Source organism: Neovison vison, chromosome 4 (assembly GCF_020171115.1).
Source record: "Neovison vison isolate M4711 chromosome 4, ASM_NN_V1, whole genome shotgun sequence".
NCBI lineage: Eukaryota > Metazoa > Chordata > Mammalia > Carnivora > Mustelidae > Neogale > Neogale vison.
Window position 1 is genome coordinate 75,591,008 of NC_058094.1, and position 25,782 is coordinate 75,616,789.

Genomic DNA, 25,782 nt, shown 5'->3' on the forward strand with positions numbered 1-25,782 from the left:
AATAGGCAAAGTTCAGAAGAGAGTTCCCATTACTTGTTCCTGGTCAGCATATTAACACTCTATCTAGACAGTATGAAAACATGAATTCTCTATAGTCAAGAGAAAACTCATTCTAATTAACATCCCAATTCCAGATGCAATAAAGTTGAATAAGAACAAAAAAATAAGAACAGGCTGTAGCAAAAGGAAATATGGATTGTAGAAAGAGAAAATAATATAAACAGGATACCCAGGTCATGGATTATGGTAAGCAATATGATTAAAAAGGAATGTGACTATATAATTAAACAGACAGAGGCACTGAGATCTTCCAGAAACGAGGTGAGAAGTATCCTTTCCTTTGTCACTCAAATGGGGGTACTGGGAGGGTTCAGTGGGAAAAGGACAATGGCCTTAGTCAAATGGCTGGAAAAGCTTCCAAAGAGATCAAATCAAAGGAGATTTAAAGGATCCTCTTTTACTTTCTTAAAACCCAGGCTCTTGGTTCAAGTCTCAAATACAGTCCACCAGATGGGCAATTTCACCTCCTTGCCAGGAGTCTCCCAGGGAAGACGGCCTTTCTACAACACACGGCGATGTGTTAGAAAGTGTAGCTTTTGTGGTGAATTTAGACACAAGTTCATCGACAATTTCTCTAGGTCAGTAGGAACTGAACTGTCAGGATCCCATCACCCAAGGCTGCTGGTCTACCTGTGTGGTTCCCTGCCGGCAAGAGTTGTGGCCCTCTGCACATTCCTGTCATTATCCTCTGAGCTCTTTAGCCGCCTTCGCCTGTTCACTGTTGCCTGTTATCATTTTATTCTTTCATTTCAAAAATGCAATTTCATTCCATTAAAATAAAGGCAAAACTTGATCTTAGCTATTTTGGGGGGGCAATTTAATGAACGCATTATGTATGAATGGGGCTGCACTCTGTTTCAGTATGAGTTTGGATCAATGGCAAATATACTGAAATTCCTTTATAATGGTGTCTAAATCCCCTCCATCGTTGTCTGTAGTTGTTTGTTTTCTTGGCCATGACCCAATCCATGGCATGTATAAACCTATTTAAATAACCAGAGCTATGCTAGAGCTGTCATTTATCAAGAACTTTCTATCTGATTTTTTTTTCTTTCAATGCGCAAAAGAACCCCATGAAGCAGATTCTGAAACTGAGGCTCAAGGAATCAGAAACTTTCCCCAGAACCTGTACTATTAAATGTTCAGCACACTTAGATTTAGTTCTTCTCTACTGGACTCCAGAGTCTCCATTCCTTCCAACACACGCTTGGCCATTCTTATCAGTCACTGGAGGAATCATTATGAGTACTCTCAACCCATCTAAAAATCCATCCCCTTCTCATTACAGAAAGACAGAACTTTATAAGTAAATGTGCAAATACCAATGGTGAGATTTTAAGAAAATGACTTGAAACAGTCACTGGCTTTACTATGTAGAACCATGAAAATACTCTCTTGAGGATGATAATATTTTGAAATTACTATTTTAACGCTTCCAATGGTCCCCAGGTGGCCTTGAAAAGTTCACATGTATTGCAGAATTAGCCAAGCCTTGTGACAGGACAGCCCACTCCAGTCCACATCCCATGACTCTTGGCTTCTGTTCCCTGGTCACACTGGGATGTACAGAGCCTCCCGCCCTAGAGTAGAGCTGTCCTATCTCAGCACCAGCAATGTGATGAGGCTCTCCTGCATCTAGGACGAGGGAGTACCTGAAGATCAAGGAGAGTCTGCTTACGTAGAAATGATAAAACTTCGAGTTCTTTAAATCATTTAGATCACGCAGACTGGCTACTGGATAGAGCAAATAACTTTGCATGCTTTTTTCTGTCCAATGTGCCTTTCATTAACACGATGAAGATCCAAGATAAAATTTAAAGTATTGGCTTGAATTTCATGCCACTATTCCTAAACACGTTTTTCTCTGTGTAGATGGTCACCATTGACTTTTATCATTCCCTGAGGAAGAGGCAAGCTGTAGGGCTCAGACTGCTGATAAGGTTCTTATCTCTAGACTGGAAGGGGTAAAAGGCACTATAAAGTGGGATAAGGAATAAGAGACCACCTTGCAAGTCTACAACCATTCTTCTCCAGAATTCTACTCGGCAACCCAGCCCTATAGATGTATTTATTTATTTATTTGACAGAAAGAAAGATCACAAGCTGGCAGAGAGGCAGGCAGAGAGAGGGGAAAGCAGGCTCCCTGCTGAGCAGAGAGCCTGATGCGGGGCTCGATCCCAGGACCCTGAGATCATGACCTGAGCCAAAGGCAGAGGCCCAACCCACTGGGCCACCCAGGCACCCCAGCCCTATAGATTCTTAGAGGACCTGGGACATCGGTGGTCTCTAATTCAGGCTGGGGGTGGGGGTAGGGGAAGCATAATCCTCTATCTCAGGGGATATGCAAAGGTCTTAGAAAGGACATTGGTCCCAAGACAGCTGGAGAATGAAAAATACTTGAAATTCATGGCCTTCCTGAGACTCAAGGGAAGAAAATAAGCCCAAGTCAGAAAAGGACCCTAAGTCAGTAGACAAGTATATTAGGCCCACCGTGTCACCCAGGGATGGCCTTAACAGAAGCCTTCTTTGACTGCCCACACCCTGGTCTCATCACCAAGGTCACTATTCCTATGCTCAGCGTACTTTCTCATCCCCTCCATGCTCCCTGCTGCCAACCAGGCATGGGACATTACACCTGCCATTGTCAAGGGATCCCGATGTGGAGCTGAGGCTTCCTTGGGGTCCTTAGCTGATGCTCAACCTGCAGAGGGGCTAGGTTCCAACAACTTCTGAGAACCCAGGGGCCCCAAACTCACCCTTATAAATCCTCCATGCTCCCTGCTGCCAACCAGGCACGGGACATTACACCTGCCATTGTCAAGGGATCCCGATGTAGAGCTGAGGCTTCCTTGGGGTCCTTAGCTGATGCTCAACCTGCAGAGGGGCTAGGTTCCAACAACTTCTGAGAACCCAGGGGCCCCAAACTCACCCTTACAAATCCTCTGGGATCTCTGTGTCTCTATAAAATGGTAAGTGCAAGCCATTTCAGAGGGACAGATCAGCAGCCAGAGAGGGACACGAAATTACACTGCCCCAGACTTTCTCAGGCAGCTGAAGCCTTTGTATCTCTAACAGGATGTGTCTGGCTTCCTGACATGCGGAGAGATTAATGTTATATACTGTGTTGTCAGCTGACCAGTGCAAAGTCTTGGGAATACAGGGTGTATATTCAAGCCCTTGGAATAACAATGCCATCTTCACAGATTTCATGGCTTTAAAAAGTCATTTTAGCGTTCATTCATTCATTCATTTATGCCTTCATTCAGTGATTCATTTGTTAATCCATTCAACAAATATCAAATACAGATTGTAACCGGGAAGTCTTCTGGAGAATAAGGAAAACACTCGACCATATCCTATTGTAATGCTTTCCTCCCCAAACTGTGATTTTCTCTAATAATATATATCTTACTATTGTTAAGTCAAATTTATTCTTACTAAGTTTTTCAAAATTAAAATAGAGATGTCAAATCACAGAAATCAACATTGAGGAATTAGCTTATTCACTTCCACATTAAAAAATAATTAGTAATTAGTCTGGCATTGGAGTTTTTGTGAGTTTTGTGACATTTTGACATTCATACAATAATTATGATACTATTATATGGCACCCATTACACTGTAATGGGTTCATGGCAAATAATATCATGACTTCTAACATAAAGAACAGAAACTGCTAAGTAACCTTATGTTGTTAAAATTCCTGATCCACATAACTACCCATTACCAGTTAAGTTGTGGAATCTGTGGTTTAGGTATATAAGTGCGTGGATTAAATAACATTAATGTGCAATTACATGAAAATAAACCATGTAGCTTTATTAAATTGCAGTGCAATTGTTATCACTCGGTGTAAAGTGATACCAATTAAACCCTCCTTTAAAACATCACAAATTAAGATTTAACTACAAAGAAATGCTAGCATGTAAAGTTTATGGTAAACTATGGATAGAATATCCCTGAGTATTTCCAGAGGCTTAATAGCATTTATAAAATTAAAAACATCTTTCTCCTTTATCCCTGGCATTAACTGTACCTAATTTAGGGAAGATTCAAACAGACACCATTAACTTCTTAAAAGAGATGTATGAATAACTTCACTTCTGAAATGTCAACACAAAGACAAATTATGCATTCTTGTGTTCATACTGAGTAAATATTTTAGTGGGATAGGCATTGGGATGGAATTTGGGATAAGGAAAGACTTGAGACCAAAGCTAATGTTAGTTCTTAAGTTTTGCTGGTCCAAGACCATTGGATACTGACAACTTTGTATCATTTTTCCCAATAAAATAGTAGCAATTAAACTGCTTCTGTATCACAGCATGTGTCTATCCCTCAATATATTCTGAGCTGGTTATTTACGAGCTGAGTCAAAGTGACTTAAATTCCGAGTCTGGATTTTCCCTTCAGGAAAACGGGATAATGATAGCCACACACAGGATTATTGTTAAGGATTAAATGACTCAAACAAAGGACTTCATACAGCGCTTTTTACAAAACCAGCATGAATACACGTGCTTCCTCTCTCTCCCACCTCCCACTTTAAATCTTTCATGCTTCTTCTTAGGTCAATACTTGTACCAGGAACTGATGGTTTACCTCTATAGACTCAAGGTCTAAAATATACCAAGCAAACGAGAATTTCATCAAACTTGGGATTTTGACACCGACCACGACTGTATTTTTCAGACAAGAGATCTGAACTACAAACATAAAAATTTGGTAGCTGATGATTAAAGTTTAGAGCTGGTGATTTTGTTAACAGAACTCTAGCTATTCAAGGGCAGTGATCCGCAGAGATGGATCAAATCTTTCCCTTCACCTACACTCCACCCCCACTCCGCCCAGTTGCTAACCCACAGGAGCCTCTACGTGACCAGGTCTGAATTCCAGATGTTCCCAGGAGCGCTTCATTTCATCATGTCTTCTGACAGCACCTAAACAAATAGATCAAAACTTGTACAACATTTAGCAAGTGCAACTTGAAGATTTTCTTTCTGTTAGACAAATAGACGCCATCTGGAAAAAATAACCCGAGGCGCTTGGATGCAGGAACATGAAGCTTATTGGCTGAACACCCAATGAATACCTTACACTACTTTCTTTGGCTCCTACCCTCTGCCTGCTCATTTCAAATCTTGCCCATTTCAGCCGGCTCTGTGCTGTTAGACAAGTCCTGTTACTTGGGCACTCATATACTAGGAAGATATGCTTAATTTGGAAGATAGGCTTGCGAGAGGGATCAGGACCCAATTTTTTTCCTTTTTATTATAGCACCTGCTCTATAAAGGATGCTAAGTATCGCTATGCCTTGATCTTAATTGGGAACAATATTTTATTATCCAGTCCCTCCTCAAATGCTCAATGTTTACCACTTTCCGTTTTAAACAGGAGTGTCCTCAGATAATCTTTCCTTCCTTTTTTTCTCCCTCCCTTCCTCTTTTCTCTAAAGCTACTTTCCAAAAGGAAAAGCCCCACATATGTTGTTATTTATTTTAATGATGGTCTTTTATTCCTCAGTTAGTATTACAACAATGTCAGTGTGATATTGCCTTTCAAATTAGCTGAACGAAATCTAAATGACAGCAATATTATTTAGCAGCTTTTTAGAGGAATGTCAAATAAATGTGAATAGCCAGAAATCAAGAAAACAATCTTCATTTTATTTTAATGGTATACTCTTTGAAATAAAAATAGTTTTTAATGTTTTTTTATAGGCCAAACTTTCTATTCAAACACACTTATATAAAATGCCCAAGTTACGTCTTTACTAAATTATTTTTCTTTGTCAGTTGTGAGCACGCGGTTTTTCCAAAACTCAAAAACAATTGTCCCCAGAACTTCTGGAATTCATTTGATTACTTCTCGTGATCTGAGCAGTAGGAAGTCTTATGAAACATGCTTAATTAAATATGAATTTTATGGGGCACCTGGGTGTCTCAGTGGGTTAAAGCCTCTGCTTTGGGCTCAGGTCATGATCCTGGGGTCCTGGGATCGAGTCCCAATTCGGGCTCTCTGCTCAGCAGGGAGCCTGCTTCCCCCTCTCTCTCTCTGCCTGCCTCTCTGCCTACTTGTGATCTCTGTCTGTCAAATAAATAATAAAATCTTTACAAAAATGAATTTTATAAGTTGCCTCCTTCCCCACAATTCCCATGAAAAAGGTATTCAGCTAGATTAAAACTCCGGAAAATTTTAATGGGACCTTTGATATCTGTTTGAGTTCAGTTTCTTGGAAAAACAAAACTGCCTAATGGAAGTACTCTTTATACAAGGAGTGGATATACCTTTGAGGCAGCTTTCTTCTATACATCATAGTGAAATGAGAGCAGGGTAATCTGCGTGTTTGAAATGTCTTTGCCAAATCCATAAGGCTGCTTGTAATAATATCCGAACGGTCGTGTGTGATTGTTCACGGTGACAAAGAAGAAGGGGGATGATAATTTGCAACAATATCCCTTGTCTTTTCAGTCTTACCCTGGCCCGAGCCTGGAAAGTGAAGACTTCAACATTCCACCCATCACCCCCCCTTCCCTTCCCGACCACTCTCTGGTACACGTGAATGAAGTCGAACCTGGTTACCACTCTCTGTGTCACCCAATGAACCATAATGGCCTGCTCCCATTTCATCCACAAAACATGGACCTACCTGAAATCACCGTCTCCAATTTGCTGGGACAGGACGGAGCCCTGCTTACTAACTCCATTTCTGTGGTAAGAATCTGCTTGCTGATTGGTGGTGGGGAGCGAGGAACATAGGAGGGTAAGGTTGACTTTCATGGGAGAAGTTTTGCATTGTAGTAACACAGGATTCTGAAACGAGGCATACGTTTTTAACTAGGGAAAATGTTCTCCATAAGTTCCTGAAGTAATTTTCTGTCTTCTGTTGAATTCAGGGCAAAAATCAATTAATTACCTGTTTGATCACTCTTACGTCTTACTCAAAGTTCTAAGCACTATGAGACACTGAAGGCCCTGCCGTAAAGTTGAAATGTCTAACTAGATTTCAGATAAAAGGTTATCTTAAAAGGGCCTCCTCTCACTTACTGCCAGATTTCTCACTACAAGAAAGACCCTCACATCTTCTGAACAGGAACTGCTGTTCAACTAGATTTCTCCCCCATTTCCCACAGATTTATAGGATAGGAAAGCAAGAAAACCATCTTCATTTTTATTTTGGCAGCACAATTTTAGTGATCAAAATTTATCTCCATTAAAGTGTTTCGGTCTATTGGATCCATTGTCCCCCTGAACCTTCGAGTGTTCTGTACTTCTTAAAGTTAGTGGGAATGTGTATTGTCCAGGAAAACCAGCAAAAATTAAATTTCCAGCCTCTACCCCAAAGTCCAGGGATCTGAATTTTTAACAAGCATCCATCAGTGTTTGAGAAACACTGATTTGTAATGAAATCTTTCCTTTTGGTTTGTGTGTCATCTAAAACCTTAGTAATTTCTCTGTCTGTATCGCAAGTAGTGAAAAATACTTTCCACAGCATATGGCCAAGGACAGAACATTAACCTTGTCATAAAACTCTCCCTGAGGTTAACAGTGACTTTTAATTAGCACTCTTTTGTTTCCGTTTTTCAATAACTTAACAGTACGTGTAACTCGATTGTCATTTTGGTAAGTCACTCAACAGAGCTGTTGGGCTCACAATGAACAAATTGATTAACTGCTCATCTTATATGGTTTCTGATAGGCAGCATTTACATTATCACTCATCAAAAACATTTGGGGATGTATCTCTAACTTGAGTGAATTCACAGAAAGGTTTTCCTGTTAATCACGAATATAAAGGGTTGGGGAGGGAGTGTCAAAAGAAACCCTGAAGTCATTTTTCAAGAATGAAGCCCAGAGCTTCATGCTATGATAGTATCCAGATTCTCTTAAGAATTGGCAGCTAGCTCAGTGGTCAAGAGAGAACTCATTTGTATCACTCGTGGTGACGGAAAATTATTGCCTCGACTTTTTATTCTACCTGTATAGATTGGTCCTAAGAATATTAACTATGGCTTCCTTAAATAGAACATAGATTTTTAAATGAAAATGCTAAATTCGTAAATCTGAATCATGCTGTACTTCAAAGTAGTCACCTTGAGACGTCACGTGACCATTCCTCTTTGGGGCTTGGCCTTCAGACCCAGTTCTCGTGTCAATGAAGCATCCAAGTGATGCCTTCATAGGCACCACCTGTGTGCTAAGAAGGCAAAGAAGAATGCATACGGTGTATACACTATCAAGTCGGTCCTCTAAGCTTTCTCACAATGTGAATGGAGCAGGGCTGTAGAAGGGATAATGAGATATTCCATTATGTAATTTAAGTCTCCAAACCCTTTTTTTCTTTATATCATTTGCCTTCTTAGCATTCTGAGGACTGTCTTGATATACCACTCGCTTGTTAACTGAGGCTTCTTGAGTGTATATATGCATACATGCATTGTGTACAACTTCGACATACATGTATCAAGGATTTCCCCAGAGCTGTCAAAATGGCAGTCACTCCATCCTTAAATGGCATGCTCAGAACTCGATCTCGTCACAGTGAAATGTACCATTTTCTAGGTCCTTCTGCCACTGTGTTTTCCTCTTGCCCTATCCGGACCTTCTCCTCATCCAAATTTCTTTATGCTTTCCCCACCCAACCCAATGCCAAAAACTGAACTTTAGGTATTTTCCCTTCACATGGTATTTCCTTTGAAACTTTTAACACTGTGCAAGGCAGAGGGGCCCCATCTGACCCACATTAAGGGGATAAAGCTCTAATTTGTTGTTCTGGTTCTTTTCCTTCTTTTTTTTTTATTTTTAAGATTTTATTTATTTATTTGACAGAGAGAGAGAGAAAGATTACAAGTAGGCAGAGAGGCAGGCAGAGAGAGGGGGAAGCAGGCTCCCTGCTAGGCAGAGAGCCCGATGCAGGGCTCAATCCCAGGACCCTGAGACCATGACCTGAGCCAAAGGCAGAGGCTTAACCCACTGAGCCACCCAGGCACCCCATGCCATTCTGGTTCTTGGCAAGTCTCATCTAGCAGGACTTTTCATAGGATGGTGAGCCTTCCCCATACCTCCCAAACTATATTCTGAGGAGGACATCCACTTTACCTACTCCCAGTACTGGCCTTACCATTTTATGCTGTTATGTAAAAAGCTACTCTGACAAATAATCCAAGTCTTGGTGAGGCTTTGATGGACTTTGGAACAGTACAATAGAACTTTCTGGGATAATGTCTTTTCTGTTAGTCATGCTATCTCATAGCACTATTCATTGGCTATTGAGCACTTTAAATATGGATGGATGACTGAAGAACTAATTTTTATTTTATTATATTTGAATTATTTTACATTTAAGATAGCTACGTGTTCCTAGTGGCTCCTATACTGGACAGCATAGGTCTAGGTAATGTTGATTCTAACATTAAATCTATATGAAACCCATTTTTTAAGTCAATGTGGTCTTGGCGAAAGTAGTTTTGGAGATTAAATTTATTGTAAGAATCCTCTTTCAAGGCTGGGATCTCTGGCTGGAGTCCAGGAACCAGAGTTTGATAAACTGTAAAGTTTTGATAGAAATCTAATACAGTTGGCAGAGCCGACTTCATAGGAGTCTACTAACTCCTTTGAGAAACAAGGAGCCTCTTCGACTCTTTTGAAGTATCATGTGTCTAGAATACCACTCATCAGTGTGTACATTTTAAAAGCTTACCATGATCTAAATGTTTGAAAGTGCTCACATGATTGATAAGACATGGTCACTGTCCTTCAGAAGCTTGTAAATTATGGAGAAAACATAAATAGGTATGAAGCAATCAGAGTAGGATATGAAGCAATTAGAAGCCAGGAGAAATGTTAATTCAGTTTTACAGGCCAATGAACCCAGTAGGAATTCCTAGTTGGAAGACGTTAGAGTAATCTGGTTTAGGTAGTCTATAAAACCTAGTGGAAAATGTAGGGCTGCAGGCAGGGTCTGAAAGATGGTCTTGATTTGGACAAACAGAGAGGGAAAGAAAAGCCGTATCTGAGAGCATTTGCCAAGCAGGTTGGTTATTTTAAGTTGGAAGATTTGACCAAAGGCTTCAAAAACTAATGAAAGGACTATGGGCTTGATATGATGGATTCAAAGAAACCGTTGGCTGTTTTCACTCAAGGCAAAAGCATTTTGAAAGCAGTCAGAGGAAATCCTTCTGGCTTCTTCCTAGGTGGATAGTGGTGGTAAGAAACTGGAGTTGTGGAAAGCCTGGGCAGCCAGTTGTCATAACTCAGGCAATAAGTGTTGAGGAGATACACAGGGCGGTGACAGTGAGAACAGAAAGATGGGCTACTGAGCTGTTTTCACATCATTCCCAAATACAAATGGATCTGAAGACTAACAACCCTTCATACAGCCCTATATTTTACATTTCAAAAGCACTCAGGGGTTCCTTGCTTTGAAAGGAACTTGAAGGCCATGGAATATGTTCTTCATGTTTCTTTGTAAAAACAAGCTAAAACTCTTCCCTACAAACTTTGCATGTGCGTAATGTGATCGCAAAGTTTAACAACCAAAGTCTTGGTCAGTTTGCCAATTGTCGAAATATATTTGTGAAGAGTATACTATGTAGGTCATCAGTGCTCATACAGACAAGGAAGTCATGACTACAGAAATCCAGATGTAAGAGCTGCTCACCTAGAAATTATGGTGCTTTTTCCAAACCCTTCTTTCAAGGTCACTTACAATAATAAGAGCTAACACGTGTAGATTCTAAATAAGAAACTTGCAGCAACTTTTATGTTCCTATGAGTATAAACCACCCTAGGCAGATTTATGTATAGGATCAACCATCTCTGACTGTATTTTCTAGAAGCTTTTCAATGTTATTAAACCCGAGCCTTTGCTGTTAGTTTGGTTCTCACATCTTGGTGTTAGTATCTTCACATGACGGAATTTCAGAATTTGAATGCATCAACGGAGTGGACATATTTTAGTTTTCATTTAAGTATTATATATATTTTAGAGCTGGTTGTCATGTTTAAATGCAGATGTATTACCGTGTCACATATGTTATTTTTATATAATATAAATTAATATATATGATATAATTTTTGATATTTCATCTTAATGATAAATTTTTTGTGTCTGCTTATTCTTATCCCTAGTGGCAACATAAGTGATACAGATTTACTGATTGTAAGCATTTCCAACAAATGTCTATTGTATTAGACATAAAAAAGTTAGTTCATAATTAGAAATCAATGACTGAATGAGTCTTATTATCTCAGTTTCGCAATTGGAAAACGGAGCTTCAGAGGGGTTAAGTGACTTGTTTGGTGGCTCAGCTCATAAATACCCCGGCTTTCTTACCTGAAAAACAAGGATAAAAATAGTCCTTACCTCATGGGCTAAATGAATATTGAAGAATTGCTTAGACCAGTTGTTGGCATAGGAAGCATTATGTAAGTTTGTTAAATAAATGGGAAAAGTGGGGTGCCTGGGTTGCTCAGTCAAGCATTTGATTCTTGGTTTCGGCTCAGGTCATGATCACATGGGTTGTGAGGTCCAGCTGAGTCGGCTCATGGCACGGCGAGGAGTCTGCTTGAGATTCTCTCTCTCCCTCTCCCTCTGGAGCTCTGCAGACACTCAGGTTCTTTCTCTCCCGTTCTGTGTCTAAAACAAACAAACAGACAAACAAATAGGGATGCCTGGGTGGCTTAGTCAGTTAGGTGTCCAACTCTTGATTTCAGCCCAGATCATGATCTCAGGGTCAAGGGATCAAGTCTCACATCAGGGTTTGATTCAGTGCCAAGTCGGCTTATCCCTCTCTCTCTGCTTCGCCCCCTGAACTCTCTAAAAGAAATAATCTCTCTCTCTAAAACAAACAAGTAAATAAATAAAACCTTTAAAAATAAATTTAAAAATCAATCAATCTTTTAGGAAGTAGAAAAAGCAAGCTTTTTCTTGACTCTTTTGGAGGAGTTAAAAATGCATGAGAGAGATTTTTCCAAAGAGTTATTTATACTTTGATCCTTAATCTTCTTCACATCTTTAAAGGAAAAAAAAAAAAAAAAAGGCAAGAGTAAGCCTCCTATTCACTAAAAAAGGCTTTACCTTTTACTTATATACCATTATCACTGAAACCAACATCTTGGGGCTAGACCACCTCAGTTCCTGTCCCGCCACTGACACTCACCAGCTTTGTGACAGTGAGCAACTTATATAACCTTTCTGTGCCTCTGCTTTCTTATCTATAAAATGGGTTATAATAAGATATTTAATCCTATAATGTGAACATTAAAGAAGTTAGTGTCTGTAAAGTAGTGCCCGTCACACAGTAGGTACTAGGTACATTCAGTGGGACTTCTTTTTCTGATTAAGAAATATTGCCAGGGCAGAGTATCTAGATTGTTTTCTGAAATTTATCATAAACCTATATGGAGGGGTGCCTGGGTGGCTCAGTGGGTTAAGCCTCTGCCTTCAGCTCAGGTCATGATCTCAGGATCCTGGGATCAAACCCCATATCGAGTTCTCTGCTCAGCAGGGAGCCTGCTTCCCCACTCTCTCTCTGCCTGCTGCTTTGCCTACTTGTGACCTCTCTCTCTCTCTCTGTCAAATAAATAAATAAAATCTCAAAAAAAAAAAAAAAGAAAAGAAAAAAGCACCTATATGGAGAGTGAAACACACTTAGGGTGAAATTTCTTCCTCCCCAGATTTCCAGCATTTCCTTTTTATATATTCTTGCTGGTGCCATTTTATATGTCCGTAGTCAGTTGGGACTCCCACAAGAAGTTTGATTCCTGGCACTTAAAAAAGGTTCCATTTTCTTAAAGTCCCTGTTTTCTAAGCTCAGTCTATAAAACAGGGTAGAATTTCTATTAGTATATACTGTCGAACAACTGCCAATTAGTTCTGATTCTCTAGGTCCAAGTTAAACAGCTACTCATGACCCAAGATTGTAAGAGTTCCATTTTTCTCCATTCCCTTGAGTTATTTTGATACTGCGTAACTGACGAGCCTGAGCTTCTCAGAGAGTGGAATCTGGTTCGAAGAGCACTGGAACAAGAGTCTGGAAGGCCAGGGCCTGCCTTGGATAAGCTTATTAAGCATGGGTAATTTACTGCACTCCATCTGTAACCAACAGGGTTGGGCTAGATCAGAGGGGTCCAAATTAAGCTTGTTGGAGCCAGAGGAAGGCAGGAATCAGCCAGAGTGGTGGTGGTGTTATTCATCTCACTTGTTCACATTTCCTATAAAAGTTCCCCTGCACAACGGCTTCTGTCCTCTAAGAAGATGGAAAAACCACAGAACTAGTTGATCTCCGAGACCCAGGCCAGGGCTAGCATTTTCCTATGATTCATACTCTGTTGACCACGCAACTGTGATCCAGACTCACGACTCACCCAACTTTTCACTTTGGTCCCTTAGTAATTTTTCCCATGGTCACTTTGGCTTTCCTAATGTTTTACCTGTCCCCCCCACTCCCGCACCCCCTGCCATAGCCCCAGGCCTCATTGGTCATTAAGATATTTGGAATCTATTGAATAGAACGGTTCCTTAAGTGGAAAATGTCCTGACATTAAGAAGAAAATGATGTTGCTTGGGGTTTTCATGTTGTTAAAAAGAAACTACAGAACCATTTTGGGAGAAAGGTAGAATAAGAAAATACCTGTATTAAGTATGCATGGGTTTAAGAAAAATCCTTTGGTTCCACAAAACTGAAACCAAGAGCCTCTTCTTTTTCTCTCTACTCTGGCACATTCACTGCGAGGTTTAATCATGGATGGGTGGAAGGGAAAATGCAACCTTGTATAAAGTCATCCAAACCTCACTGCCTGGCCTATATGTGGCCATTGCTTGTTCTTTGTACAGTCAACAGAAGCTCTTTCATACAAAGAAAAACCGTGCAAAGTTTTAGAATGGCCTCACAGAAAGGAGTCATTTAGACCTGAGCTTTTTGTGGAGTGTGGTTCCTAATGACACATTATAGAAAATTGACAAAAAAAAAAAAAAAAAAAAAAGGCAACAAAGGAGATTTCAATTTCTTTGACTGCTTCAAATTTCCAGTTCTGGAGTTGCAAATGGAAAAAGATGTTAAAAGGCAAAGAAATGGGGGGCAGGGGAGGGGGTGATTTCCCAAATGCCTTATTTTTCTAGCAACAAAAGCAAGCATCATGTCTATACTCAGATTTATTGTCATTTTCGGCGTTCAGGCATGCACACTTTGCATTCGGAGGCCACTGTACAACTGTTTTGACAAGCATTCACTTCAGAAGGTTCTGGGCAGGACACATGAACTGAAGTAGGGGTCCTCCTCTGGGTCTAGAGGGGGTGCGGTACATCAAGGAAGTGAGACGTATTTGAGCAGCATGAATTTCTAATATGTTGCCATTATGGAAAGGACCACTGGCATATTGAATAATGTAGCTTTCAAAGCCAAGCAGAAAATGTGATTACAGGCAATTTGATTGCTGTTTTTAAAATAAATATTTTTGAAATCTTGAGATATTTTATTTCATGTAATGCATCAAGAATGTAACAGTGGACCAGAGCTAAATATCTTTCAGGACATGAAGGAGTTGATGATGTCAGCCCCATTTAGATATGAAATAATAGAAACATTAGTTTAAAATGGAATGGATGTCACGGTGGTTTGTTTCTTTCTTTAAAACAGGGGAGGAAAAAGCAATAGAAAGAAATGATTTTGCCTATTTTGACAGAAGAAAAAAGACAAAGAATAATTATTAAGTATTATGCTACAGTTCATGAAATGTTTTGCAATTGCAGCCTGGTTTTGGTGTTTTGTTTTCCCACAAATTATACTTTTTTGAATATTGCAGCACTGAGAACAACGCATTCAGCCACTTTAATGCTGTGAAAAAATGGGCTGGTTTTGTTCTTATTTTTGACCATATATAATAAATATGTGGAGTTTGGGTTTTTGGTTTTTTTTTAATGTCAAATTCCTAGTAAGGCCAAAAATAAGTGTTGTTTGTGGTTAGTTGTTAAGGTCTACTTCAGCCTTTTCTTTGCTCAGAACAGACTACTTTGAATGTGGTATTGATAAGGGGTTCAATGGACTCAGTATGTTAATGATTTGGGACTATCTTTTAGTGCTACAATAAAATATTATTCCAAACTGGAGTTCTCCTTAATAGTGTGCAGGAAAGGAGCCAATTTAAAAATAACACTTTTTCTCTCTTCTGCCAAGTAAGAAAACTCAAGATCGACTCTGTATATAGGGCTCGTTGTACTTTTTCTTCAGCCCCAGAGTTCATATGGATGTGAGCCTCACTCATGCACAGAAGAAGTTAAAAAGCTATAAAACCAGTTATATAATACACAAACTCTGAGAGTTATTCAATCCAGCCTCTTAATTCCAGGCAGGAGTAAACCTAAACCATTTCAGATATGTGGTTTTCTAACTAAGAGCCAAGATTCCACAATTTTCCTTGGGAGCCTGTTTGTGTTTAATTAACCTTGTAACAGTAAGTCAAATTGCAGTAAGAGATTCAGATTCCTTCCAGGAAGTTCCTTATTAAAGTTAAACGAAAATCTCTTACTACAATTTTCGTCTACTTTGTCCGCTTCACATGTCTGAAGGCTTGAAGCATAGTTGATTTCAAGTGGTTGATATTTATGAAGTGGGGTTTGCAGGTGAATTGTACCTAGCCCCAACAACTCTGATTCCTGTAACCTTTCCTCAAAGGTCATATTTTTCAACTTTAAAATTGAATTAACTTTTTTTTTTTTTTTTAATTTGGGATCTTCAGGCATGCTGACCACAATGGGAAGCATAGCTCCAGCCAAGACCTGATATTACAGATTAATTTCTGAATCTTTCAGATAATTCTCTGCACCCACATAGATGTTTTTAGGATAGGCTCTTGAATAGCGTCAGTGATTGCTGACATATTTAATTTCTGGCCCATCTATCACTCCCACTGTGGGTTCCTTGCTACGCTGGGGTCTAGCCAGCAATTCCCCATCTTGTTTCTGTGTAACTCATTTCACATCCTAAAGGCAAACATCTGGAAAGGCCATGATAGTGCTTCTTATCAAGTCCTCTTTTTTTCCTGGCTCAGTATCCATTATTTAAATATTCCTTAGCACACAAACAGAGGGAAGAAGAAAAAACAGTTATGTACTCATAGAAGTGTCCTCAGAGAAACAGACTCTAAGCAGGGCCATGAGTAAGACTCCCCGGACCCTGGCGTGAGGTTTTGGCTATACCCTCCAAACTGCTGACAAAATGTTCCCTTAAGTGTTGAAGGGGGAGTTTGGGAAAAGCAGCACAGAACCCAGATGAAGGACAGGTGGGAACGGGGGGGGGGGGGGGGGGGGGGGGGTGTGGTCCACCGCCTGGGAGGGGTCTGTCCTTAGGAATCATGTCCCTGAGGGCTCTATCCCAGCATGTGCTTCCTGTTTGTGTCCCTCCCTTTTCTCACTGTTGGCTTCTCCTTATTTCGGGTACAGCAAACATTCCACCCTCAGTTCTGCACCCGAAATCATAGCAATAACTCTTCCCTTGTAAAGTCCTCACTATAAATCAAGCCCTAAACAGAGCATGGCCCACTCAGCTTCTAGCTCTCTCTTTCCTTCCCTTGCCTTTCGCCTGCAATGCTAGGGGACAGGCTCTCCCCCGTGGAGAGGAAGACTTCTTGTCCCCTCTCCCTCCACCCCGGGAGCTCTCTGCAGATAAGAGGACCCAGATACCTTGCCAGCTTACTTGGTTTCCTTCTTTCATGTGGAAATTATTGGTAACAGTATTATAAGTAGTGCACCACACTTAGTAAGACCTTAGTAACTATTTCTGATCAAATGAATGAACTCAATTGTCCCCACTGGACTGGGTAATATTTTCCCCAGAGAGCGGCAGGGTCATTATTGCTTTTTTATGCTGACACTTCTCCTTCTTTTCTTCTTCTTCTTTTTCAGTGCTGACACTTCTAAGCCACTGTTTAAGTCTTCTAAAATAATACAAATATTTCAGTGTTTTTTTTTTTAAGTTTAATGCTCTGTGTCATAGAGTCTAAATGTTCTAGCCCACTATAATACTTCCAACATAACTAAATGAATTTGAGCCCTAAATTTGCATCCAATCTTGTAGGCTTAATACTTGAATCAATTTACTACTAATTATTCCTAACCTGTACCACTATTAAATTGATATATTTGACAATCAATGTCAGTGTTAGTTGATCTTCATTTTTAGGTGAATACTCTTATTTTCTGAGTAGGGCTATTTTTATGGAGAAAAGTTAAGAGGAAAATTACAAAGACTTCTAAAGAAATAAATTTCTGCCTAGTCTCCAGAATCTTTGAGGCAAAAGAAGCATCATGAACAATTAATGTCTATTAAAGATTGGCCCATATGACCAGTGGGTTTTTTTTTTTATTATCATTACAAAACGATTCAGTCTTTGACTTGCCATTTGCTTGATTTGTGCAAGTAGATTATTAACATTAAAATGTTGCATTATAAACCCATTTAGTCATTGAGTCATTGGAGAATGAGTCTAAAATGCTTTTCAGGAGAACAATGAACCAGTCTCATTTCAAGACACCACTTCCTTCATTATTCATTAACTATTCTTATCTAGAGTGTATGGGAACATTTTAAGAGCAGGTTTTGGTTTTTTCCGTTTCAGTTTTTTTCCCATTTGAAAGTTCCGAGTTCTCTAATACAGACAGGCATTACCTATAGGAACATAATATTTTTCTTTTTTTTTTTTAAAAGATTTTATTTATTTATTTGAGAGAGAGAGACAGTGAGAGAGAGCATGAGCGAGGAGAAGGTCAGAGAGCGAAGCCGACTCCCCATGGAGCTGGGAGCCTGATGTGGGACTCGATCCCGGGACTCCAGGATCACGCCCTGAGCCGAAGGCAGTCGTCCAACCAACTGAGCCACCCAGGCGTCCCATATTTTTCTTTTTATATTAGCCATTTATATATACTGCCAGAAGCAAGACACACTCCCTTGGAGATAAAGGTGTGAGGTGCTACCGGATCTTTGACCATTTGGTACAGTCATTAAAATCTGAGATTCAGCTTTCCTTTTTTGGACCATTTAAAATAATGCCATAATCACCCAGAGAACAGATCTTTTTTTTTCCTTCACCTAATGAATATATTTAGCATTCTGATTAATATATAATAACAAAATTGATAGTTGAACATCTTTGAATTTAATGGAACGTACGAATCCCCCAGGGAAATCTAAGTACCATTTAACAGAGGGAAGATTTAATTCCTTTTTGTAGCTCAAAATAGCAATTCTGTTTTTGATAAGCATGGAACTTGGTCAAAATTTGTTCCATTTGAAAAGTATTATCCTTTAGCATTTACGTCTTGCTTTTCTAAATCAAAGTCTTGATTGTCTTTAATAAAAAATTGCTCAACCCTCAAAACACATTACACTATTAAAACTTTTCATATGTTTGTATGCATTGCATATTTAATCGTGCTTTCTGCCAGCCAGTAGACATAAATAATGGTTTACCAAATGGAGACAGGACCATACTTCATACATTGGGAAACTTGAAAATGCACTGAATGAAAAATAAGTCCTTCCTTGCTTTTTTAGACAGTCGATTCATAAAGATTATTGCTAAAAACATTAAATTAGGAGCACTCTGAAAAGACAGACAAAAACCCCTTAACAGGTTACAACATTTTCTTCCCATTGTGAGGTTACCCCCACCTCATTGTGCTTGAATGATTAACAGAAGAAGGAGAAGGTTCAGAGTTGGGCCGAACCATGTAGCTATCATACGCTGAGTAAAAGTGTGCTATTTGCATCTGTGTTTATGGATGCCTCTGGCTCCTCCCATAAATCTATACACTTACGCATTCTTGTGTTGATTGTGTTCTGGCATCAGGACCTTTCACCCACTGTGAGGGGATCGGTGGCCTGCGAAGGCCATTCCCTCACTGGGCAAATACTAAGTGGGACCTTCCATTAACAGTACTCTTATCTGGGATATGTTCTTATTTATGGGTTGTTACAGCTTTCCCCAAAGCAGCCCCATTTCTAAGGAGAGCAGCCTGGGCGGCGAGCCTGCGTTTCCCAGCAAACAATAGACGCAGCATTTTCCAAAGCCGTGCTGCTGTCGCATTTCAACCCCTACTCATCACACTTGTGGGGAATGTCTTCGTGGTGCTTCGGTTCTGTAGGTGTTATGTGTAGTGACTTGGAATCCAGGAGCTGACAGTTCACTTGGAAGGATGACGGTCACTTATATGACACACATGGGGAATTGGAGGCCAGAGAAGATCAAAGTCTCCATAGCGGTCCCCTCCTTAGATTGTCCAGGGAGTGTGCTGGTCGCCTGAAGAACCCAACATATGGCTTCGGAGTCCTGGGAAGCGGTATGAATTCTTGGTCCACTGGGGTGAGGCGGCCTGGACTTGACCCTGCCTGGGCCCCTCATTGGATGCGTGTGACCTGAGCAAGTGACTTCACTTCTCTCTGCTTCACTCTCATCTGTGGTGATGACTGATTGTATCTATGCGTCTGAAGCCTTCGCGCCGTAATAGGCAGACAGCGCGCCTCATCTCAGCTAAGGTCCATGATCCTCCTCCCCTGAAGCCCCATAGCTTCTTGTCTGGGTGGTCCTCACCTTGTCTGTGCTTCTGCTTCTAGCTACGCGTGTCCATGTTCTATGTGACTTTCTAAGAACGACTATTCCAGCATTTACTGAGCCCCAACTAATGCCAGGCCCCAGGTTTCCTCCATAATCCCCACAATCACACCGGGGAAGGGTGGTGTGATCCTTATCTTAACCGGGAAGGACTGAGGACACAGACGTAGGTCACACAGGTGCCCAGGTGGTAGGTAGCAGGGTGGGCAGGCTACGGGATGGTCATTTCTGGTGAGTCAGGGGCTCAGAAACTTTACACTGAAAGCTTAACTTAGCCTTTTATGCTCCCCCTTCCCCCCTCCCCCACCTACAGAGTGTGTTCTCATAAACCCTGATGAGCCATCACTGTTAACCCCAGCCTTGCCAGCCCAGATAACATTTGCCATTCTGCCCTCTTCTTTTTTTTTTTTTTAAACAAAATAAACTCACTCTATTTTTACATTGCTGAAATAATAATAATCTGAGAGAGTGGGTAGAGGAAAAGAGAGATCATATAGTCCAGTGGAAAAAGCATAGCCTTGGTGTTCTGGCTGGGTGACTTTGACAAATCACTTGACCTCTTGGACTCTCCATTTCCTTCACTGTAAAAGAAGAAAAAAGTGGGCCGACAAGAATAATACTTACATCACCATATGGTTGTGGGGATTAAGTGAGATACAAAGTGAACATTGCTTGCACCTGATAGTCTAAGTACATTAGATGACATCTAGTCATCACGTTGAATAAAGTTGAATTTCGGCTAATGAAATATGTTTGCTTTTTGACAAAAACCCAGTAATTTATAGTCTAAACCCTTCTGCAAGGAAAACAGTGTTTCCTCCTCAGGTAGCAGCAGTTTATGCTAATGGACTAAGATTCATGCAATTCTGCCTCGTGACCAGGAGCTGGGTTATCTGCCATTTGTTACAAATTCGTTATCAGCCAACCTCAAGATACTCGTTCCTCTCCATCGTTAGTATACAACATTTACTTCTAAAAGTACAAAGATATTTAAATTATTTTATGAATAAAAGGAGGAAAAATTCTGGGCAGCTTGCCAAAGATAGCGGATCTGAAATTAGCTAGAAATGGTTCCTTCTCTTTATTAAATTCCGACTCTTTTTTTCCTGATGTGTTCATATCAACTTGTCTCTTCAAAAAAAATTGAATATTCTTTATAACAGAGGATTGATAAAAGCCAAAGAAAGAGCAAATTGTGAATAAACTTCAACCAAGTTTTCTTCATTTTTGTCCGATAGGGATACATTACTATAGCCAGAGTTATAAAAGCCTCTTGATAGGCTAAGTTTCAAATGAGCAGTTTTGGCCAGATCCCCCCCATGAGCTCAGGGCCCTCCCAGACATACCCAGGTGACAGTGATGGCCCATGAAGGAGGTTGGAGCGAGAGTGTAAATTTCAAAGTTCTCCCCGCCGGTGGCCTCCTTCTCCTCACCCAGCCTGTGGATTGTCCCAGTCCCTGAGAGCGGTGCCATGGAGATCCTCTCACGGGGCCGGGAACCAGCTGCGAAGTTACCCTGCATGCATTTCACTCTCCATGTTCCGTTGTCTCAGAGGAGGAGCTGCAGGGTTTGAACGTGTCCGCACTTAGTGAGATGTTCATGGTGATTCATAACCTGAGCTAATTCAACGGCCTGCATAGGATCTCCCAAACAGGCTTGAATCCAGGATGGATCCAGCTACTAGGGTAGTTAAAGGGACCAAGGTGCTTTTATGCACGGTAACAGCCAATCTTCACAGCAATGGGAAAGGAACACATTATCTTTGTCTATTTGGCATAGTCAATGCACAATTAAAATGGCACATCAGGATTAGGTGATTAGGATATATACCATGTTTATACCTTTAACATGTTTCTCAGGGCACATAGTAATTGAAAAGATAAAGTGAAAATGTTGGTACATTTTACTGGCATGATGGAGAGGATATTAAAATCAGGACTCCCTGAGGGCAAACAGGACCTCATTCAGTCCAAAGTTCCCAATATCCTGCAGTGGTTACCAAGATGCGCACTTCTTAGCTGCAGGACCCGACATGGGGTACTTCAGCTCTTTCCTCCTTGGTGAAATGGAGGTGCTGCTTGATATCTCATGTTTCTTCCCGTGGGACTAGATAAGACAGTACAAGTAAGGCAGTCATAGGTTCTCATGTACAATAAGTTATAAACGGGTGATAAGTGCCTGTTTCTCTTGGATGCACCGTAATACAGGAATTTCCTTATTCTCCTGCGAGGTTTTATAAAACAATGACATTTTTATACTCTATGTAACTGTTACAATTTGCAAAGTAACATTTTCTTATCAGTAGTCATTTAAAATTTTGGCCTTTTTCAATCAAAACAATTCCTAATTCCCTGAGGCTTAAAAACACGATTTCTAAATGTAGAGTTTGGGCGCATCTTAAGTTCTGGTCTAAGTTGCCGTTGAGAGCATTGGTGTGAAGGGTGGAAGACATACACTGGGCCAAGAGACATGATGGTGACTGTGAATGAGACCGCCATAGCGAAGTCTGGTACTCTTGCCAGTAACAGGCTCCACAGCAAGGAAGGGGCTCCACAGCCCCATATGTCCTCACATCATTCTGTAATGATCCTATGATACAAAATTTTAAAAAAGTGGCAGTGTTCCAAAGGAATACAAGCGAAGTACACAGAAAGGAAATGATTACAATACATAGCCTTCTGCAGAGGTGAGAAAAAGATGATATTAGGAATTAAATCTCCCCGTGCCACCTATCCAAATGTTGAGAAAAATGTGTGACTAAGGAGAAAATAGCAAATACAAGTTGGAGGACAAATGCGCATCACTCTGAATTGCAGATCATGAAACGGTTTCCTCAGGCACCTCTATGACAACTTTAGATGCATAAAATAGTGGGTTCTCCTTATTGCGGTTTACTGGATAAGCACATCTGTGAATATAGGACTACACTCTGCCTGGGAAAGAAGAATCTTGCCCAACAGGCTCTTTCTTGGTCCCAGTTGTGAAGAAGATGCCACGCAGGCATAAAGTATATGAGATGAAAAAGTGATGAGGGATATGTCCATGACAAATATTTTGACAAGGAGTAAACCTGGTTATGGGTCCCTCACCTTGGGAATGTTGAAGGAGCGTTGAAGATAGTAATCCCGTTGACAGTTATCTGGGGAGTTTCATTTCAGACCCTTACTACTTCTGCGTAGTATAAAAATACAGAGGTGAGAACAACTCGAGCATATAGTGTATAATTTGGAAATCCCTCCTTCTTACATGTTTTGTAACTTCGTATGTCAGTGGAAAAATCACAGAATACCAATACCAGAAATGCATAGTTTCCTAAAATAACGAGATGTTTGAGGTTCAAATGTCTTCAAATACCTGCAACATGTCATTCTGCATTCCATTTCCTATTTGTAGACAAAGCTCAAATTTCCACAGTACTAAATATCTTTGCTTTTTGGTTGTATTCTTTATCAGATCATTCTTATTTTGGAGCTTCATGGAATGAGAACTGAACCCCAGGTTTTCCTCTCTGTGGTGCATTCCTACATATAGATCTTGAGTCTTAGAATAGTTGGAGAGTTTCTGTTGTCTACTCTATGTAGGATTACTTTATAATTTATCATTCAAACCAATACAGTTCTGAAAGTGAAGCCGTTAACTAATTACCATTAGGCCTCAAACGAGGGTCTCCCTGAGGAAACTGGAATTTAGATTCCTGGAGCTATATGTGAGAGCTTGATAATGGTGAGGACGCAACAATTATATGGAAATAGTTCCTGCCCTCAAGTGTCTAGTAAAACAAGTAGTACATACTACTCAAAAAGTCACACAACACTTGAAAGCATGGCTTTCATTATTTACTATAATAGACATAAAATATGTGTGGACATAAAATGGAGTGTGTATTCTTGTGAATGGAATCACCATCCACACCAGGACGTTCAACCCCCAAACCTGGGACTCTTCACTGATTCATCTTTCCCCTTGCTCCGCACATCTATTATGAGCAAGTCTTGACTGAATTGCCTCCAAAATATATTCTGATCCTGCCCATGTAGTTTCTGTCTTCATTGCTCCCCATCATGGTCCACGGTGTGGTCTCCTATTTGGATTATAGTCATGGGGTCATAGCTGACTTCCTCTCAGGACTCTCATCCCTCCATAATACATTCTGCACACAATGTAGGGTTAGTGGGGTCTTTTTACCCTGTATTTGATCAATCACATTTCGGTGACTCCACACTGCATGCAGGGAGGAAAACAAGATGAGTTCTATATTTCTTCACATGACCTCAGGGCCCTTGCGAGATGGCTTACTTTGTGTTTCACGCTATTCTGACCCTAACTGGGCTAAGTCATACTGGTTTTCGGTTACCCACCTCCCACCCAGTGACCTTCGAATCACTGGGAGCACCCTTCCCTTGGGTCCTCACATTCAATTCTCAGATCAAATGTCACTTCCCTGAACACTGGTCGAAACACTGCCCCCACTGCTTGCTCCTCATCACTTTGCCAGGTTTTATCGAATGAGTTAATGCTGTAAAGCGCACGTGGCAGGAAATGAATAAAATAGTAGTGTTGTTACTGTCTGAATTATCTAGCTTATTTAACTCGTTGATTATTTGTCTCCCACTGCCTTTCACGCTGTGTGAGGTAGAGATCTTTCCTGTCTCATAGCTTCCGTATCCCACTCATCTGAGAAGAGATGTCACAGGAGGGGCTCACTTGGTAGTTGTCAAGTGAATGCATATGTTTTCAGTTAAAGAAGTCCTTAAGAAATTGAAGACTTCTCTCTTAATATAACAGGGATTCTACAGAAGCAGGTAGGAGAGTTTGGTATGTACGTATATGCAGATATACTCAGACACACACATGCTTATTAACACACACATATGCACTCTGATTGTGTAAGTGTGCTAATTTATCATGATTAGAATATATTTTATGTTTTATCTTTGCTTTCCTCTCTTGCCCCTTCCTCTCAACCTTCAATCCTAGGAACCAAGAGAACAATGCAGAAATGATTGAGACACCAGGGAAATTGGTGTATAAGCTATATTAATTATCCTATTATTAATTTACATTTATGTAACTCCTTCATTTAGGAAGAACCTAAACTGAGAACATGTATTGTTCCCAGCTTAAATGCTTTAGATGGTGGTGGACCCAGCATGCTCTAATCCAGTGGGTGGGAGAAATTAGAGACTAAGAGAATGACGTAGAATTATTCTGCCCGGGGTACCTCGCTGGCTTATTCAGTTAAGCGTCAAACTCTTGCTTTTGGCTCAGGTCATGATCTCGGAGTCATGAGATTGAACCCTGTGTTGGGCTTCACACTGGGCATGGAGACTGCTTAAGATTTTTTCTCTCTCTCCCTCTCCCTCTACTCCTACCTGCTGGTAGCCTTAACTCTCTATCTCTAAAAAAAAAGGGGGGGGAAGGGGGGAACATGCATCTGGGTAGCTCAGTTGGTTAAGCATCTGCCTTTGGCTCAGGTCATGATCCCGGAGTTCCAGGATCAAGCTGGGCGTTGGGCTCCCTGCTCAGCAGAGAGTCTGCTTCTCTCTCTGTCCCTTTCTCCTACTTGTACTCACGACCTCTCCCTCTCAAAAATAAATAAGTGAAGCATTAAAAAAAAAAAAAAGAATTATTCCTCCTACCCCAAGGTAGTTGATCAGTCATAAAAAAAATGATTAACTCTAGGGGTGTGTAGATAACATAATATCATTATAATGAAATCCTTGTGGTTGAATGGACTTAAAACATACTTTTGAAGTTATAAACATTAAAATAAAAATGTATCTAGTAAAATGGCTTTGAAAACCAAAAATGTATCTTCTTTCAAAGATTTAAATAGCCCTAGAGGTATTTAGGAAATACTTTAAATGACCCAATTTTTAAAAACAATTATAAAAACTTCAGGTTAAAAAGTTTTGATGCAGTGAGGCCCCTGGGTGGCTCAGTCATTTAGGCATCCAATTCTTGATCTCAGCTCACCTTGATCTCAGGGTTGTGAGTTCAAGCCCTGTATTAAAACAAGTTTTAATACAATCTGGTAGAGTGGCAAATAATTTGCATAAAGTAGTTACAAAATAGTAGAGAAGGTCAGAAGAGAGTTTAGAAACTTTTCTTTCC

The 25,782-nt window shown here is 40.4% G+C and overlaps 1 protein-coding gene across 2 annotated transcripts in view; it reads left to right on the plus strand.

The window, feature by feature from the left end:
* TOX (thymocyte selection associated high mobility group box) overlaps positions 1-25,782 on the plus strand; it is a 303,336-nt gene that overhangs the window by 166,183 nt on the left and 111,371 nt on the right. For both annotated transcript variants that reach the window (XM_044245550.1, XM_044245551.1), the window contains one exon: positions 6,532-6,774. In XM_044245550.1, coding sequence (XP_044101485.1) covers positions 6,532-6,774 — 243 coding nt within the window. The remainder of the gene's footprint in view (positions 1-6,531; positions 6,775-25,782) is intronic.